This window comes from Gopherus evgoodei, chromosome 1, assembly GCF_007399415.2.
Source record: "Gopherus evgoodei ecotype Sinaloan lineage chromosome 1, rGopEvg1_v1.p, whole genome shotgun sequence".
In the NCBI taxonomy this organism is placed as follows: Eukaryota; Metazoa; Chordata; order Testudines; family Testudinidae; genus Gopherus; species Gopherus evgoodei.
Window position 1 is genome coordinate 156,449,661 of NC_044322.1, and position 18,688 is coordinate 156,468,348.

The 18,688-nt window shown below is 43.3% G+C and overlaps 1 protein-coding gene across 3 annotated transcripts in view; it reads right to left on the reverse strand.

Annotated features, from left to right (window-relative positions):
* Window positions 1-607: 607 nt before the first annotated feature.
* The window catches only part of LOC115658017 (amine oxidase [flavin-containing] B-like), a 94,336-nt gene continuing 76,255 nt past the window's right edge, over window positions 608-18,688 (reverse strand). Inside the window, exons 11-16 of one of the 3 annotated variants that reach the window (XR_004002120.1) lie at window positions 14,405-14,462; window positions 13,086-13,183; window positions 11,720-11,831; window positions 9,646-9,708; window positions 8,367-8,748; window positions 608-8,021 (exon numbers count right to left, since the gene is read on the reverse strand). Coding sequence is in view for 1 of the 3 variants with exons in the window: in XM_030576473.1 (XP_030432333.1) it covers window positions 8,593-8,748; window positions 9,646-9,708; window positions 11,720-11,831; window positions 13,086-13,183; window positions 14,405-14,462 (487 nt within the window). In the remaining 2 variants the exon portion in view is untranslated. Of the gene's footprint in view, window positions 8,022-8,201; window positions 8,749-9,645; window positions 9,709-11,719; window positions 11,832-13,085; window positions 13,184-14,404; window positions 14,463-18,688 lie in introns of those variants that run through there. The other 2 variants (XR_004002113.1, XM_030576473.1) reach the window with 2 other exon arrangements.

The window sequence follows — 18,688 nt, forward strand, 5'->3', positions numbered from 1 at the left end:
TGCTTAACCACTCTGACAGTTAAGAAGTTTTTCCTAATGTCCAACCTAAACTGCCCTTGCTGCAATTTAAGCCCGTTGCTTCTTGTCCTATCCTTAGAGGTTGAGAAGAACAATTTTTCCCCGTCTTCTTTCTAACAACCTTTTATATACTTGAAAAATGTTATGTCCCCTCTTGGTCTTCTCTTCTCCAGACTAAACAACCCCAATCTTTTCAAATCTTCCCTCACAGGTCATATTTTCTAGACATTTAATCATTTTTATTGCTCTTCTCTGGACCTTCTCCAATATGTCCACATCTTTCCTGAAATGTGGCGCCCAGAACTGGACACAACACTCCAGCTGAGGCCTAATCAGTGCGGAGTAGAGTGCAAGAATTACTTTTCGTGTCTTGCTTACAATGCTTCTGCTAATACATCCCAGAATGATGTTTGTTTTTTTTGCAACAGCATTACAAAGTTCTCAAATGTCAAAGTTCTCACAAATGTTAGTATGAAATATTGTGTTACCACAAAATAATCAAGATCACATAGAGATCAAAAACATGTTTCTGGAGTCACAAAAGAAATGCACACACACAAGTTTGACATGAACAATATTTATTGATTCTAGATTATGTTTAAAAAGAAAGGTTCACAGCTGATAGATAAAAATATCTGACAAGCCTGTTGAAAGCAGAACGTAAGAAGGGAACCAAGTGAGACAGCCAACACAGAGGCACTTTAGAAAATTCTACCATTAGTTAAGGCACAAATGAATCACGCGCACAGGATCCATATTCCTGCAAAGGGAAGTCATTTTTATTTTCAGACCACTGAGACAGACACAACTGACGCTGTCCTGCATGTGACCACAGGAGACAAACTATAAGCTGTGAAAACGATTTGACTGTGGGGATACTCTGAAAACAAAATTACTTTGGCTATTTTACTTTTAGCTTCATCAGAGGGAGGGTTGCAGAATCAAGATGGTCTTGAGGTGGAGATGCTAGAGGGAATGCTACTCTCTCTAACCACAGGCAGAGTCTATTTTGTGAGCACTCTAATCTACATTTGAACTGCACTGTTCGTTGTTGCTTAGAGGTACTGGCACTTCTGCTGTGATTTCTTTCCAATTTCCTTTTGAGCACCAACATTTGGTGGAGGTTTACAGTACTTTCTTTCTCACATGTAAATATTTGCTTTCATCTGAGAAAATAAAATGGTAAGAATTTTGGACCTCTATAATTTCTGCCTTAATTAACATCACTGTCCCATCTAGGAAATACCATGATTCATGTAATAAAAGTCACTAGCTTGTCCTCCAGCTTTTAGGCCCTAAATCAGGAAAACACTTGCTTAACCTTAAGTACTTGCTTAAGTGCTATTCTCAATAGGGTGCTTTCTTGAATCTGGGTCTGTGTTGAGAAGTAATGAACCAGTTAAAGAACTAAAATCTTGTGCTTTCTCTCACTGTTCACTTTACTGTGCTGTTGAGTAACATGTATAATTGGCTTTTAGTTTTATCACTGCCAAATACTGTGGTTGCCATGAGCAGATTTACATATCATGTTTTGAAACCAGTCCCATTAATACATAGTTATAGATACAGTATACAAACAAGTACACTGCTTTTAAAAACAGACCTTAAGATCATCAAAAATATATGTGAGAATACAAATTATGAACATCACAGTTCATACAATACATCTGATTAGATCAGTACAGTGAAGGATTTTTCGTGGGGGCATATTTCCCATTAGACATCGATCAGTTAAGAATACTATACTGATAATCCCATTTCAAACCTGATTTTCAAATTTCTTTCCTTTAACAGTCTGTTAGAATGAGTGTAAAGAGGTAAGTTAGTGCTAAGTTCCTTCCATGTGTGCAAAGGGGCATGGATTCTGTAACCACATCTGATCAATTTATTGATGACATCATGATGTACATACATACACAATGTCACTTAATTTTATTCATAAAATATTTAATAAACAAAAAGGACAACTGACTGTACTTATCTTTAATCACACAGTGTTCTTAGGATACACAACTTATTCATAACAAGAATAATTTGTAGCGGCAATTAGTATATTTCAAAAGCCTGAGAGGTTTGAGAATGAAAAAAAAAAACTCCAAAACTTCAAGTGTTTATACAAACATATCATTCTAAACACCATAAGTCTGCAAAATGGGGATGGAAATCTCATGGAATCCAGTTTTATCATGAGATATCAAGTGCTTTCTACTTCTGATTGGGCCAGAAGGATCAGGAGAGTTGTCTTTTATTATTTCAATTTTCACCCTATATGGAAACCAAGAATTTAAGAGCAGTGAAAAATAATTCTTTGCAAAAAGTTAATCATGCTCATGGAAAGTCAGAGCTGGGTTGAAGTGTTGGTGATGGTTCAGACCAGTTCTAATTTTATTCAAATCAGTTCTCCCTCACTTGACTGCTCTGCTTCTATGAGACACAACACAAGCTGGTTTGACTGGGAAATTTCTAGCCAGCGCATGAGAAAAAGCTGGATAACTTTCGGACATGAAGAAAAGCTATTTGCCTGTATGAGCCTCACTAGTAGATCCCCTATCCAGTCCTTCCAAATGTTTCTAGGATAGCACCAACACTCATACCCCAAACACCTTTGTCAGCAAAATCATTCGGCCCTGAGACTGACCTTTGTTAAGCACTTTGAAATCTACTGATGGAAAGAATAGGGCACTGTTATTATTCCAAAAAAGTAGCAGTACACTGTGTGTTAAGTATGTTTTCATGGTCAGACTTATAAATATCAGGCCAAGATTTTTTAAAATGGGTGCCTAAAATAAAGCTTGTCTGTCTGTATTTAGGCCCCTACGTAAGAGGTCTGATTTTCACAAATGCTGAGTATCCTACTACTCCTTTTGGAAAAAAAAATCTGAGCCATCAGTTACTAACAAAGTACAACTGGGTTTAGCTTCTTTCAGATTGTATAACACTGAAGAGAAGCTATTTACAACAAACTGCTCTCATTGATGTAATTTTCTCTTAAGCTTGCTGTGTCTGCACGGCTCACATTGCTCAGCTCCTCTTACAGTCCTGTCCTTTTTAGGGAAAAAAATCTTCCAGTGAGCTGCCTGTGAGCCTGAGAGGACTGCCAACTTTAGGGTGGGGAGAAAGAGAAAGACTGTGATCTGAGTAAATGCATAAGAGATACTGAAAAGTCACTGGGTGCCAGAATGGACTTGTGAATAGCTAGCTGTTAAAAGCCAAGAAGAAAAACCAAACTTGCTCTCTGCTGTGCCTTCCAGGGAGTCTGACTGTCAAGAATGAAAAACCAGGCCAGTGTGCCCAGGTAAAGAAGATTAGAATATAAAGCAGGAGGAGCCAGCAAAAGCTATCAAGCCAAAGGCCAACATAATTTCATTTTGGTAGACTGACACCCCCATCAATTCCCGGAGACATGAATTGGTCAAAGAAGGGGAGTAATGGGATAGATTACAAATCAGTCTAGAAGAATAGGTCTTAGAAGTACCCTATCAAACTGCTTCTCTGTGTGACAAAGTGAGAAAGGTCACATCTACTACTGTACCATGTTCCTCTGACTTCAAGAACTTGGCATCTGAAGAATTCTCCTATTTAGTTTAAAGGCTGATGTGAGAACACACACTTGTAGCAGCAGCTTGGATTTTATCACAAGAGGCTTTCTGTCTGGTGCATCCAATTCAAAGACACAGAATGAAATCTAAGAGCCAGATTCTGATACCCTTATTCACAATGACAACAACTCCATGAGTAGTTCAATGGGACCACGAGCAGAATGTGAGCCCAGGGCATCAGACTCCGGCCTTGAAGATCTCCATGAAGCTGACTATACAATTTCTCTGCCTTACATATGCTCCAGCTGCTGATTGAGATCACTGTTTGCTTGCCTCACTCCATGTTTTACTGCAGTGCAATTGCAGTTAGTTTAAATCATTGTCAACTGGAGCAAAAAGTGCAAATAGGCTGAAAATAGTTCCAGCTGGCTGATCAGTTTAGATCTCTTAGAATTCTATGTGCACTGGACTAGATTGTGCTCTCAATTACATTGAAAGGAGAAGGAGAGAAGAATTTGGTGCAAAGTACACTGTGTGACACTTAGGCAATGTCCTGGACAAACGTAACTGAATTAAGCTCTGGAGTTCATTCTATTAAAAATGCAAATGTTTGTGTACTAATGTGGGTTGTACGGAACTCTTTTAGCAGGAAAATGGGATTAAGGTAATCTCTTAGATATATCAGGAACTTCAAAGGATTTCGGGGACAATACATGTTAAATGGATTTCCTAGGAAATACCTGGGGGGCAAGGAGAATGCAAGGACCCGTTTGTGTGTAAGGCCCTACAGAACCTCTTGTGAGTATTTTGTTCTCAAACAGAAGCACTGAGGGAAGAGTGTAGGGAGAGGGAGCAATGCTCCCTGTATTCTGCACCGAAAGGAAGGCTTCCTCAATTCAGGGAGCCCTGGCTATGAATTAGAATGCCCTGGAACTTGTGTGCTGGGGCCAATGATGCTGGGAAGAGGGTTGCCATCTGTGGGGCTTCATGAGTGTAAGGTAGATGGAATGCTGGTAAAGGAAGAAAAGACTCTGTTGCAGTAGAATGGAGGGTGAGATTCTGTGGCCTGCATTGTGCAGGAGGTTAGACTAGATGATCATAATGGTCCCTTCTGACCTTAAAGTCTATGAGTCTATGAGACCCACCTCAAATCCATCCTTTTGAAACTATGCCCTGGAGAGAGAAACCAATTGTATACTGGATTACCTGCTTCTGAAAACTCCAATTCAAAGACCTCCAACCACATGAGTGTGCTAGTTCTGAGCTGAGGTTGTTGTGAACTTGTGCCCAAAAAAGAGACTCATTTGAGGGGTGTAAAGGACTCACTTGCTAGAAATCATGCTGGAGACAATTGGAGGAGAGGATCTCTGGTAATATCATATAGTATGCATGGAGATTTGTATTGTTTTAATGTGTTTTTTCTGAAGTGCTTTTACCTTAAGAGTAAAAGAGACTTGCATAGGACATGCTGTGTAGTAACTTCTAGCTGTTGGCAATCACTGTATTATTAGTCTCTGAAGAGAAAGCAAGCAGGCCTGTCTGGGCAGACTGCTGTTTGCTGGGAATATCACTGTGAAGGCAGGGAACTGTTCAACCTGGAAATACCCCAGTCAGGAGAGAGAGAGAGACAGCTATCCACCCAAGAAAGGCAATGGCTAGGGGAAAGGAAGCTGAAGAGTGGGTACACTTGCTGAACCAATAAGAGGAAACAGAGGTGCAGTTGACCCGAACTGTGACACTCTGTGTATAACAGACAACAATTTTTTTTCATTCTTGTGTACATTGTTTCAAAGGCCCCAAAACAGGGAGGACAGAAGCACCAGTGCATGCTTAAGCTTAAGGGCTCCATTTGATCTCTTTGTGATTCAAGCCCCTGAATAGTTACTAAGATCTTGGGAACGTCTGTTGGACTTGTACTGCATTCCTACTGATGTGGAAGAGCTGACTGCATTTTGCATAGTTTAGCAATTGACCCTTTTACAGTTAACACCCTGCTGATGAGCTGTCCTCCGAATCTTGATTTCAGGGGGCTTGTTTTAAAGATCCTACAAAATCTTAACTAGCTAGATCATGAAGTCTCCCACCAGACATATGGATTTGGAGGTGATAGCACAGGACTAGGTTGTTGCTTAGCAGTCTACCATGTGCAAGCTGCACTGCCCTAGGGACAAATGTTGAAAGTCACAATTCAGTCCCCTGCTCCTCCCTTACTCCAGTGAGAAGTAATCTGCCCCAGTCTTTAACCACATACAGATTACTTCCCTCTCTTCATGTTGCCTCAGCTATGCTGACTGGTTTGCTGTGGGGCTTAGTCAGGGCTCCACCTTTCCCATCCCCATTCTGCACACCTGAGCGGGAGGAGGAGTAGTGACTCCTTAGAGGCTGCTCTCCTTTCTGCATTGAGAGCTGCAATGCAGGTAGCCTGTGCAAGATATTTGATGCCCCCTCATTCCTTTGTGCAAGCATGTAGGGCAAGCAACGATCTTGTGCTTAATCATTCACAACTTCTCCTCATAAAACTGCGAGCCAAGCAGTGTGAAATGTCACCAAGAGAAGACTTTATGGAGCATAGTTAGAATGGCATTCAATGTAGCATGGAATAATAGCTTCATATTAACTAGTGTAAAGCCAGAAAGTCTTTGACTGAAGGTTGAATAGAAAAGGACAATTGAAAATATTGTAATGTTGGTAGCTCAGCGTTTCACTCTTATCAGTAGTGCCGTGTCCATTTACAGCAGCAGAGAATTTGCTCATAGGACTTCCAAAACTCCCACTACAGGATTGTACATTTTTTAATAATATAGTTTTCAAAGGTACACAAAAGGCGAAAACTAGATCTGACTAGAGATGTGGTAGAAAAAAATTGTACTCCATTTTGCTAGCAGGCTGAAACTCAGGTCCGAGAGCTTAAGACAAGATCTTGTCAAAGAATGGCTGACTAACAAGCACAGTTTGGCTGCTCTCACTCTCAGAAAGTAGAAACTACTTCTCCTTGGAAGAAATTACAGTCCAGAAAAGAACTGAAGGACAAGAAGATGATTATACAGCCCGGGAAACCATGCTGCTGTCACTTACACTGAATTCCATTGCTCTGGGCCTTTGGTACATACAAGGATTGGATACTTTTCACTAACACCAGAGCTTTATAGTGATTTGGAAGGATTTTCAAGCTCTTCTCTTGCCTTGTCTTCTTTTTTACAAAAAATAATGATGACTGATGGTGCTAAGGTAAAGTAGTAAGATTCCTTTCTTCTGGAAATTATATTCAAAACAGCAGAACCGCAATAACCTTTCCTCCTAAGTGAAATACAGAGGACTGAGAGGCAGGTCACATCTTAGATGACTATAGGTGTGCTGGAGAAAACTCTATTAAATTGTGCATATAAAAGAGTCCAATTTAGAGTGATATGACTCAAGAAGCAAAGCTGAGCAGGGGCTTTTTTTATTTTTGTAGAGCAGAAGAACTTAAGAGAAATCACCCTCGCAGTTCCAGGTGCACTCCTCAACATAACATAAATTCCAAGAAATACACATTGAAATGTTATTTAGAGATTTCCATTTATATTTCAAGGACTAATTGTTGGGAAAATGTGTAGACATTAGCTCAGATTCTCTGGCCCAGATAAGCTGTTTTCAACACTGGATAAAGTTATTACTTGTGCAGGAGGTCAGACTAGATGATTATATTGGTCCCTTCTGACCTATGAGTCTATGAGTCTACTTATTATGGTAGTGCCTGTAGGCTCCAGCTGAGATCTAGGGCCCACTGTACCCTACAAACAAGGTGAGAGAGAGCCCCTACCCCAAAAAGCTTAGAAAAGGGTGCAGAAAAGTAAGTGCTGTAAAAGTTACTTCATGGCTCCCTGGGGTCAGCAGGAGGGTTAATTTGATCCCTGGTACTACCTATAGCAGACTTATGGAACCGAGCTGGGATAAGGGTGCTGTAGAGCTGCTAGACAGGGGGAATCCTCAGGAGGCCACTTAAGCCAGTTTTATAGCCTCTTGTGCCACTGGGTCCATAGTCTATAACATGCGATTGGAAATGTAAAGTGAGGAATTATACTCTTGACAAACTCATGAGCACTTGCAGAGTTTGGAACAAAATTTCAAAATTTAGCCTTACATTTTTTTGTAAATGCTGTTTGGGCTCGAGGCATTTTGGGAAAAAATATATCAGAAGACCCTCACCTGCAATTTGCATTTATTCAGAAATTATTTTAAGCTACAACTGAAGTCTTTTAGATCTCCAGAAATTGAGTGTGGCAATATTCCACTTATAATTAGGGACGGGCGTGCCTTTAAATGTTCAGAGTTCAGGTTGGGTCAGATACAAGCGTACAAAAGGCTGAAAATATCGTAAGAACAGCTTTCTCACAGTATTTTGGCATTTTCATTTGCAGACCTGGATAGAAACTCAAAGTGAAGTAACACACAGTGGAACATCTCAGAATAGTGGTGGGCAACCTGCAGTTCGTCTGGGTAACCCGCTAGTGGGCCACCAGACAGTTTGTTTAAATTTGCACAGCTGCCTGTGGCTCCCAGGGGCTGCAGTTCGCCCTTCTCAGCCAATGGCAGCTGCAGGAAGCAGTGGCCAGCACGTCTGTGTGGCCCACGCTGCTTCCTGCAGCTCCTATTGGCCGGGAACAGTGAACCGCAGCCACTGGGAGCTGCGGGCAGCTGTGCAAATTTAAACAAACTGTCTGGTGGTCCACTAGCGGATTACCCTGATCGGCCGCATGCGGCCTACGGGCTGCAGGTTGCCCACCATTGTCTCAGAACCTCAAATAATGGTGCTTAAAGTAGGTCAACGTTCAGGGGGTCCTTACCTTATCTGAACTGGTGCTAAAAATAGGTCAATATTCAGGGGGTCCTTACCTTATCCGAACCCCTCCACTCATCCTCACTCTAAAGGTGCATCTCTACTTTCCCCCACCCCCATTACCAGTCCTGATCTGCTTTTGAAGACAGATAAGTGCACGTCAAAACAAACTTTGGAAAAAGAACACAAGTATGCAGCTTTATGCTGGCACCTTTCTCAGTTTCGAACTAGCAGCCCCTTTTTGTAGGCAAACAGCCCAACAGCAGCCACTGAAGTGAAGAAAGTGGAAAATCCAACCAGCCTTAGCAGTCCTGGTACAGACGGCAAGTTCCTCTCCCAAAAGGTAGTAGTGATTGGCCGGGCTGGGACATCCTGGATGGGAGAACATTCAGTATTAGTGTAGGATCACCTCCGCTATGAAAGGAGAATATAAATATCAACAAAAACAACAAGGAGTCTGGTGGCACCTTAAAGACTAACAAATTTATTTGGGCATCAGCTTTCGTGGGTAAAAAACTCACTTCTTCAGATGCATATTTTCTCTTTTAAACAGAAGTATAGTATATTCAGGCAAGGTCTGGCACTCTGTTGCTATTAATGCCCTGTTGATGAATCAGGAAACAACCAGAACAGGGTAGATAGCTTCTACTTGAGAAAGCAAATTAAACAGGACATGTTTATTGAGGGTCCCTAAAACCTGAAATTAACATTTCTTAAAGAAAGAGACCAAGACTAGTCATTTGCATTCCCTTGTACTCACTTCAATAAAAAGAAGAGCTGCTTAAAAGGCAGGAAACATTTTTTGCCAAAATTTACTCAGATTGTTCCTTATTTTTCTCATCAAAATTTCAGCAATTTTTTTTATCCAAATTGAAAAAAAAATAAAAAAAAATCAACCAGTGCAATTAAAGGTGGCTGTGAGCAGTGAATATACCTGAGCTTGAAAAGCTTCCAAAACTACAATAGGTTGTGGAAAAAATACAAGGCCCAAAGCGTTCTCACCAATGTAAGGTAAGCATTGTAAAAGATATCTGTACGGATTTTTAACCTTATTAAAAGTTGAATACTCTTTCCCGTGCCACGTTTACAGAGTATTTAGACACTCTCACCCCTCTCTGGGTACCTGTCATGTTCCCAGTTATCCATGGACAGCTTTGGCAGGCAGTCGAATAGTAATTGTTGCTGTAGTTTATGAACGTAAAGGCAACACATATTTTATCTCATCATTAATATCAAAGGAAAGTTCACAGGTACTGAAGGAAAACTTACAACTGATTCTGGTTCTGACTTCCAAATTTCACCTTCTGAGATTTTCCCCATAGAACACAGTATCTGAAAATAAAGAACTGATCAATTCCATTCATTCTTTTAAAGGGCAAAACATTTGACGTTCAGTTTTTGGTCTAAGCTGATGCTGCTATAATCAAGATAAGGGCTTAGCAAATAAGATTGTGTGTATTCAGATTTAACAGAAAATCTGATATTTGCACATCAGTTTGCTGGGAGGGGCTGTTATTTACTGACATACTCCCAAAGAAGCACCTCCTTCCTAGCTATGTAATCACTCCTGTGTGAGTGATGGTGGTTTTTCTATGAAAGAAAGATAATGGTTCAGGATGAAGGAGTGGAAGAAGCCTTCTTAACTCATTCAGACCCTAACTCAGCAAGGTACTTCAGCACATCCCTAATTTCATATGTGAGTAGACCCGCTGAAGTCAGTCAGGCTGAAAATTAAGCACAGTCTTAAAGATCTTGTTGAACTAGGGCCTCATATTAACCACAAATCTGTGGGCTATAGCCCATAAAATTGACATCAAAGTAGTGCACACAAGACATGTAGATGTAAAAAAGGTGCATGCAAAATGTATCGGAAGCTAATTTTGAAAAATGTTGCCCCAACACAGGAATAGGATTGAAGTCATGTGAGGGAGGCAGAGCCTAGGGTTCAGTGCTAGAATTGCAAAATATATGTTTAAAAAATTAGTTGGTGTCTATTGGGGACATAAGTGCTAGGATTATATGAAACAAGGAGAAGAGTATGACAGTAAGGTCATATTCTTTTAATGCGTATGTTTCCGAAATATGATGTGGATATCTTAATTTCTTGTTATTCTATCCCAGTCCTTTGCAGAGTTAACAACATCTGATGTCTCCTGAGATGTGGTCTCATTTCAGATAGACCTAAGATGACTGGCCAGGTCTATCTATGAGTTTGCATAATTAACAGTGTTATGGGGATTAGTTCTTAAGTATACATCACTCCAGGATACAACTCTTTCCTGTTGCCCAACATCTAAGCTCTTTAGCTTTGTCTTGGGCAGAGATCTCTAGAGGTTCTGCTTTAATGCTTGCATCACTTGACACATGATGATACTTTATTGATTACCTCCCTCATATGAGATCCCAAAGCTGACCCCTTAACCCAGTGATCCCCAACCTTTTTGTCTGGCAGGCACCAGATGAAGGACCATTGTGGCAGTCAAGCATCTGCCGAAATGCCGCGGAATTTCGGCGGCAACGCCTATCGATGACGGCGCTTGTCGGCGGCAAGCGGCATCATCTAGAGGCATCGCCGCCGAAATGCTGGATGCTTGACTCCAGGCCAGGACGCGGGTGCATTTAGATGCACCCATGGGCGCCATGGCGCCCACGGGCACCGCATTGGGGACCCCTGCTTTAGCCTCTTATGAAACAAATATGAGGTTTATTTTGTTGAAGTGTATCTGCCCATAAACCACAATGCTTATAAAAATAGCTAGGAAAATGGCATTTTTACAGACAATGAAGTGTGTATGTTCCTATGAATTATCTTTATTCAGAATCAACTGAGCACGAGGCCTAACTTGTTCTCCAAGCCCACAGCACAACTATCATTCTTGAAAATAAACTTTGGGGCTGAGCTTTTCAAAGCTGTCTATGGGATTTGGACACCATTGTTGCCAATTCCTGTCCTTTTATTGCAGGTCTGACAGTATTTGATGTTTAGCTCACAGCTCCAGTTCCTAGAGACACGTGATTAGGTAAGAATCTCAGCTTTAAAAAATTAAATGTCTAGCCCTCACAGTTGCAGAGGAAAGCTTGAAAACGTGACCTGGGTGCTCTGAAAGGCTCAAAAATGGAATTGCAAATAAAAAGAACCCAATTTTAATTTTTTTCAAATCTCATTTTTAATCCAATCTCATGATTTTTAAATGCTTGAGATTGGCAATACTGAATTTTCCTTAACATTAATTCCCACTGGGCATCTAAATCCCTTACATAGCTTTGAGAATCTCAGCCTTGATTTTGCAAAACACACTTAAATGTTCTCCCCATGCAGCATGCCATAAGTGTGGGGCTATACCTCTCTAGCTGCTCTCTCTCCAGCCTGCACAGCCCCCTCCATGTACCCACTCCATTCTGTAGCTGTCTCTGTGCCAGCAAAGTAGATTCTACCCACTGGCTGGCGAATGATCCTTTAAAATGGACAAAAATAGGTCGTATCAGCAAGATCAGGAAAGCATGACAAAATTCCTTGGGTAAAACACAGGAGAAGGGTGCTTTAAATATCAATCAACACTTAAGAGTTAGCAATGCAGCAGGCTATTAGGATACTCAGCCTTTCATTACATTTCTTACCTTAGACACTTCCTGGTGCTCCTTATGTTTTCTAAAGGCTCAGAAAGTATTACTGCAATCCTGCTAATGCTATTTCTGAGAGTGATTCTGGGGCTCATGGACATCTAAATGAGAACTAGACTGAGACAAGGCTTGTTCTCACTTGTTAGCATAGCCAAGACTCTAGATGAAAGATGGAGTTGCTAGCACTCTGAATGGCATGCTGTAGCCCTCATAACACTTTCCTGGCTCATATAGCTTTGCTGGGATCTGCAATCATCTACTTTAAGGTAAGCTCTGTCTACTTTAAAAATTGAAGGCACTATATAGTCATAAATCAGGATTTCTTTAGCGCTCTTCGCTATTTTAGAATTGCAGAAATTTACATTTCAAAAAGGATCCAGAGCACTTAACTGAACATGACTGAACAGCAACAGCCAGGTTGGCAGCTGCTGCTTTTTAGGGTCACTCTTGTCTTCTTTCAAAAACCTGAAATCGGGGAGGACAATACATGGTGGCACAGTAGTTACTGCATTATGTGTCTGGAGATTGATCCTGCTTTGAGCAGGGGGCTGGACTAGATGACCTTCTGAGGTCCCTTCCAGCCCTAATAGTCTATGATTAGGCCCTGTCTGCTAATAGGAATAGTCCACTGAAGTTACTCATGTTCATAAATATTTACAGGATCAGGCCTTTTTACTTTATTTTTAAAATACCAATAAAATATATTAAAAAACACAAAGGAAATGGTAATACCAATCCCAAATCTGAAAAGCAAAATTGTCATGAAAATTTACCAGTTCGGGCACACAAAATAAAACCACCAACCACCCCACCTTCCTCCCCACCCAACAATCAAGCAATCTACTCACCTACTCTTCCCTGTAGTCAATGATGAAAGTGAAAATACTAATAATGAGACTCATCCATCAAAACTACCTAATCCAGGCAAGTGGGGAAGTAAAATTTCACAAGGCTGTTTGAAGTATTCCCTAAGCAATACTCCAGGTATAAAGAAAATTTGTTCACAGAGGACTTACAGCCCTTACAAAGGATATTTATCTGGTCATTCTTATCTTTCTGTTGTTGAGTCCCTTCGTGAGATACTGTACCTTCCGAACTGTGTCATTATCCCTGGTGGGAAGTAAGCTGTGTAGCACCCGCCAGAATACTGCTCCTCACACCAGTTCTTCTCTTCATAATGCACTGGCTGTAAACAGAGTTAATGAAACCTCAGAAGGGGAGAAAACCCCTAAGGATGAATCTATTACAAGAACTGAGAAAACAGCAGTGAAGAACAGCTTATGATTTATTGTATCACTTTACAATGCCTGACTATAGATGAGCACATTTAACAAGTCTCTTAATGCAACGTGGATGAGACATAAGCCTTAACTTCAGACACTGCTGGCCCTTTTCACTGGTTAATTTGGACACTGTAGAACTGGATCCTCCTAATTCTCGTTTATGTAGACTTGTGCTTCAGACAGCAGAGACAACATGGAGACAAATTCAGCCCTGGTGTAAGCAGGTGTAATTTCCCATTGTGTTCAGTATAAATTGCACCTGCTTACTCCCAGGCTGCCTAAGGCCCCAAAATCACGACTGGAAAGGACCCCCATAACCCATCCTTACTTATATACATTACTCAATAATTGCTTTGTTCTTTCATTCCCTCTGGGGCACCTGACATTGGCCACTGTTGGAAGACAAGATACTGGGCTAGATGGGCCAATGGTCAGACCCAGTATGGCCATTCTTATGTTCTTATACAGTGAGTCTGCAAAGTATGCCACTTTTGTAGCAATGCAGTATGTGGGAGCCATATGTAAAATGGCATGCTATTGTGATCCAAGTCTAAACATTTCAACCACCTAAAATTGTCTTCAATAAAATAAAGGATGTTTATAATATAAAGCAAACGAGTTTTCAGAAACTGAGAGAGCATACAAATCCTAACAGCCACTTTCCCTTACTAAGAAGGGAAAAACAGAAAGAAACAAAAGCAGATGTTGCTATGGGAGGGAGCAATCATGAGACAAAACGGAACACTATGCCGGGCCTAGGTTGGATGGGGAGGCAAGCCGTGGCGCAGCAGCTGAAAATGGCCAAGATTTAGCGTATAATAATAATGAAGGTAACACTCCGCACTGAGGCTTTAGTGGCTCATTTTAAAATGAGCTCCTGTATTTTTAACTGCTTCACACAACCATGTGTTAATCACTCTCAAATGGGATGTAAAGCACGTCAGTATTTTTCATCACTCTTCTGTACGAACTAATAAGCATAGTGAAGAACACTAATCCTGATTAAACGTGGGACACAGTGCCAAGAACACTGATTTTACTGCTATTTTCCAACTTCACCCTGTGCCTCCCAATTACAATAATGAGATCAGCAAGATGTGTTATGTTGTAAGTTATGTTCTTACATGTAAGGCTTCCTCTGATCCCAAAACCTTCGCATAGAGCTCGCAGATCCTCTTCTTCCTATGGGAGAAATGCAAAGATTTAAAGACAAGAAAGAAAACAATACACCGCTGATATGTTCTTATTTTGAGAGAACAAAGATTATTCTGTGTCTAAATTGGAGGTTTCAGCTCTTTTGGTTTTATTCTGATTACTGAAAGTTTAGAGGCCAGGAGTTGTACTTCAGAAATGAGTCAATAAACTTGATCAATGTACTGACATGCTCTGTTTTATATGAGCTAACTTTACGAGCAGTTTTGCAAATCACTCCCTAAGACACTGATCTCGATCATCTCAAATTTGTATATTATCCAAAAGTCATTTAATCTGCCAGAGAAAGAGAGAAGTGAAGTTATGTACTTTTGTCTCCTGGCAGACAGCCTGTGCTGAATTTCGATGAGGGAAACAGACACTTTGCTTGTGATCTCAGGGAACGAAGTATGAATTTTAGAAGTCCCTCTTCCTTTTTCACTTTATTTGTATGGGCCAGTACTTCCTTTGGTAACAAAGCAATAGTAATGGAGTCTGTTCCCACTTCCCAGTGATTTTCTGTCCCTTGTTGTCTAGTACCAGACATATCCCACCATTTCCCAAAAGAAAAATGAGACAATCAGAATGAGACAAGTGCACCAGTTAAGAACCAAAAAGGAAAAACAAACCCATGCTCAATCCATTTTGGATGAAAATCCTGTCCCATTCATAGAAGAAATGTAGGGCCCCAGACACAGCAGAAATACAGGACTGCAGGGTATATAGGGAATCTACAAAAGTGGACCACAACCCCCAGGTATTAGGGAGCCCAGGTTTGTGGCAGTTCAGCTACTTCCCTGTGCAGCAGATTTCAGGGGTGCTGCAGCAGTGAGCTGGGGAAACGTGGAGGCAGAGGATGCCCCGCTATGCAACTCCAAAGCCTATTCCATGCTGCATAATGTGGAAACAGCAAGGAGTGGCGACTACTACACATCCAGAGTTACAGTAGCGGCCATGGAGTGACTGGGCTGTTGGTCTGTGCCCAGAGGAGGATTTCTATCCCGCTCCACCATCGCAGGACCCTGCCGTGCCAAGCCCAGTTACCTGGGCTTCTGACAGGGAGGAAAGATTTGGTCCTTTGTTATATTTCCTCTCCCCTCTGCCCTTTGAGGAATCACCTGTTCTGGAAGCAGAAATGCTTAATGTGACAGACTGCGAGTTTCACTGTTCTCACAGGATTTTCAGAGTTGGGTTCAGGTAAGTGCCTGTGGCTTCTGGAGACTTGCTGGATCTGTGCCCATTACACGCGTGTGTGTGTGTGTGTGTGTGTGTGTGTGTGTGTGTGTGTGTGTGTGTGTGTGTGTGTGTGTGTGAGAGAGAGAGAGAGAGAGAGAGAGAGAGTGTGTGTGTGTGTGTGTGTGTGTGTGTGTGTGAGAGAGAGAGAGAGAGAGAGTCACACACTGACTGTGCTGATTCAGTTTAATATTGTGCTGTCACATACCGTGAGCCAAAACACAAGCTCTTCCAAACCCTTGTCAATTCAAGTCCACAGACATGCCAAGCACCCCTAAGTAACACTAGGGGGAGCTCAGAAAGCTGCAAAAACTCAATGTGGGAGTCACACTGCAGTTGACAGAGAAAGGGAGCCAGTGACAATGATTAGAAGAAGACCTCTTTGCTTTTACCTCTTCTTTTATCCACCCTAAAGAAAGTCCCTTCTATTCATCTCAGACAAAGGCCCAGCTCAGGTGCTCTAGCAAGGCAATTCACAGAAAAGTGCCAGAGGATGCTGCATTCTTCCACTGGAGGCTGGGTTTCCAACCTTGCAAAAACAGCAGGGGCTCAGCCCTGAAAGCCCGGGGTTCTCAGGAATCTCCAAAAGTCACAGGCCACTGGACTATGCATAGGACACTCTGCTCCCTACCCCCGCAGCTCTCTAACACTGCAGTCCATTGGACCATATGGCCATTGACAGCTCACCCTACAGATGTTCCTGGACTCATCCTGGGTGGCTCCATCACACAGAGGAGCTCCACAGAAAAGTTAATACAACCTCAGGCTGTATTAACTGTCCTGACTGTTCCTCACAGAATTGTGGTAGGAATAATTAGCCTCCCTCTAAACCCAGCCCGGGTCTGCTCTGCCTTCTTCCCCGATGTGGATCACAGAACCTCCAGAGAGCTCACTGCAGGGTCCTAGGAAGGCAAATTGCGTAGCAGAGGTAACCAACTTTGCTGAGGGCAGGTGGAGGTCCTTGCGGGAAGAGAGTAATTGGTTCTGAGAAGCTGTAAGTGCCACTATTTGATAATTAAATTGCAAAGACAAAATGACTTTGCAAAATCAAAAGTAAATACACCTCTACCCCGATATAACACGGGTTTGCACACAACACGGTAAAGCTCTAAAACACTGCTCTGAGCAGCGTGTTAAGGGTGCCAGATCAGGCCGGGACCAAGGGGTTTGATAAGGGGCAGAGGGTCTTGGGGGCAGTCAGAGGCTCCCCCCCCCAGGGTTTGGGGGGCACGAGCTGTGGGAGGGCACTTTTGGAGGCCCCGCTGCTGGTGAGTGCCTGTCAGGGGGTGAGGGGTGGATAGGGGTCGGAGCAGTCAGGGGACAGGGGGGTTGAGTAGGGGGTGAGGCCCTGGGGATGATTAGCGGGGGGGGGTGTGTCTCTGGAGGAGGCTGTCAGGGAACATGGGCTTACCTATAATGCGGTGAGATTTTTTGTCTCCCGAGGACTGCGTTATATCGTGGTAGAGGTGTATTAATCTGAAAATGGCATTTTCAGACAGCCAAGCAAATAAATGCATAGGAAGGCATTATATAGCTTTAATTCTCAATAACAAATATGCCATTTCAAAATGGTTGAATGGGGTCAGTGACAACATTTTATTGACGAGATTTATCTGAGTGGTCCCCACAACAAGGGTGAACCTTTGCAGATATGCCTGCTGCTCACACAGGTGTGCCTTTTGCCCTGGAACGGTTTAGTATTTTATTTAAATGGCCTATTGCTAATACTCTGTCCAGAGCGTACCATACATCTACATGCGCTGTGGGCAAAATCCTCATCTCCAGGCCTTGTGCTCAATCATGGTTTCCCACAAGCCTTGAACAAAGGGAACGTGTTGCTGCGTAGCTCCAGACGCAGCCAAGGAAGCATATTGTGACTCTAAGCGTCGTCCTGGATTCCCTCTGCTCTGTGGAGGAAGTACCTGGTGCAGGGCACTTCCCCAGTGCACAGTGTAGCTCTGCTTACCAGCAGGTATTGTATTGCCCCTGTTGCACTCCACAGGAGACAGGGGCGGCACTGTTGCAGTCAATGGAGGCTGTTCTCCTCCCTGCACTAATATTCAGTCTGGACAGCTGGCACAAGGGAGCACCAGATGCCCCACTGACTGGCTGTGCAAGCTGGGCCACAATCTAACCCATTGTCATTAGTGATTGGTCTTTGTCTAGGGGAATCTCAGGTAGTAGGTGGAGATGGGTTTCACTCGCACAACAGGTGGGCAGCTGCAGCACTGCTGCACTGTGACTCCTGTTCCAGTCAATGGGGTAGTGTAGTGGCCATAGCCCCTACATGCAACCCAGGCCGGCTTTAAGCCGATTCAACCGATTCCTCTGAATTGGTCCCCGTGTCGAAGAGGGCCCTGCAGCTGTCTACCCCACCCCACCCCCGGCCCCAGCTCACTTTCCTCTCCTCTACTGAACGCTCCACCCCCTTCTTCTCCCCCTCCCCTGCTTCCAGTGAATCAGGTGTTCGCAGAAAGCCTGGAAACAAGCAGGAGCAGGTAAGCTGGGGTGGGGGGCGCGAGGAGGGCTCCAGGGAGGCACGACGCGGCCCAGTCCGGCCCCGGCTGAGCAGCTCCCTCCGGCCCGGCTCCAGCCCCGGTCCCGGTCCCTCCAGCCTGGCCCCCCAACCCCAGCCTGGCCCCCCGGCTGAACGCCCCCAGCCCCAGCTCAGCCCTGGCCCTGGCCAAGCGGTGCTGCTCGGGCCCCGTAGTGCCGGCCCTGGTCCTGGCTGAGTGGCTCCGGCCCAGCCCTATCCTCAGTCTCAGCTGAGCAGCTCCAGGCAGCGCGGTAAGGGGGCAGGGAGGGGGAGTTGGAAGAGGGCAGGGGAGTTTAGGGGGTTGTGTAGGGGGTGGATAAGGGTCACAGCGGTCAGAGAGCAGGGAACAAGGGGATTGAATGGGGGCAAGGGTCCTGGGGTGGCAGTCAGGAAGGAGCAGGGGTTGCATGGGGCGGTGGGCAGGCAGTCAAGAGCAGGGGTTCCAGGG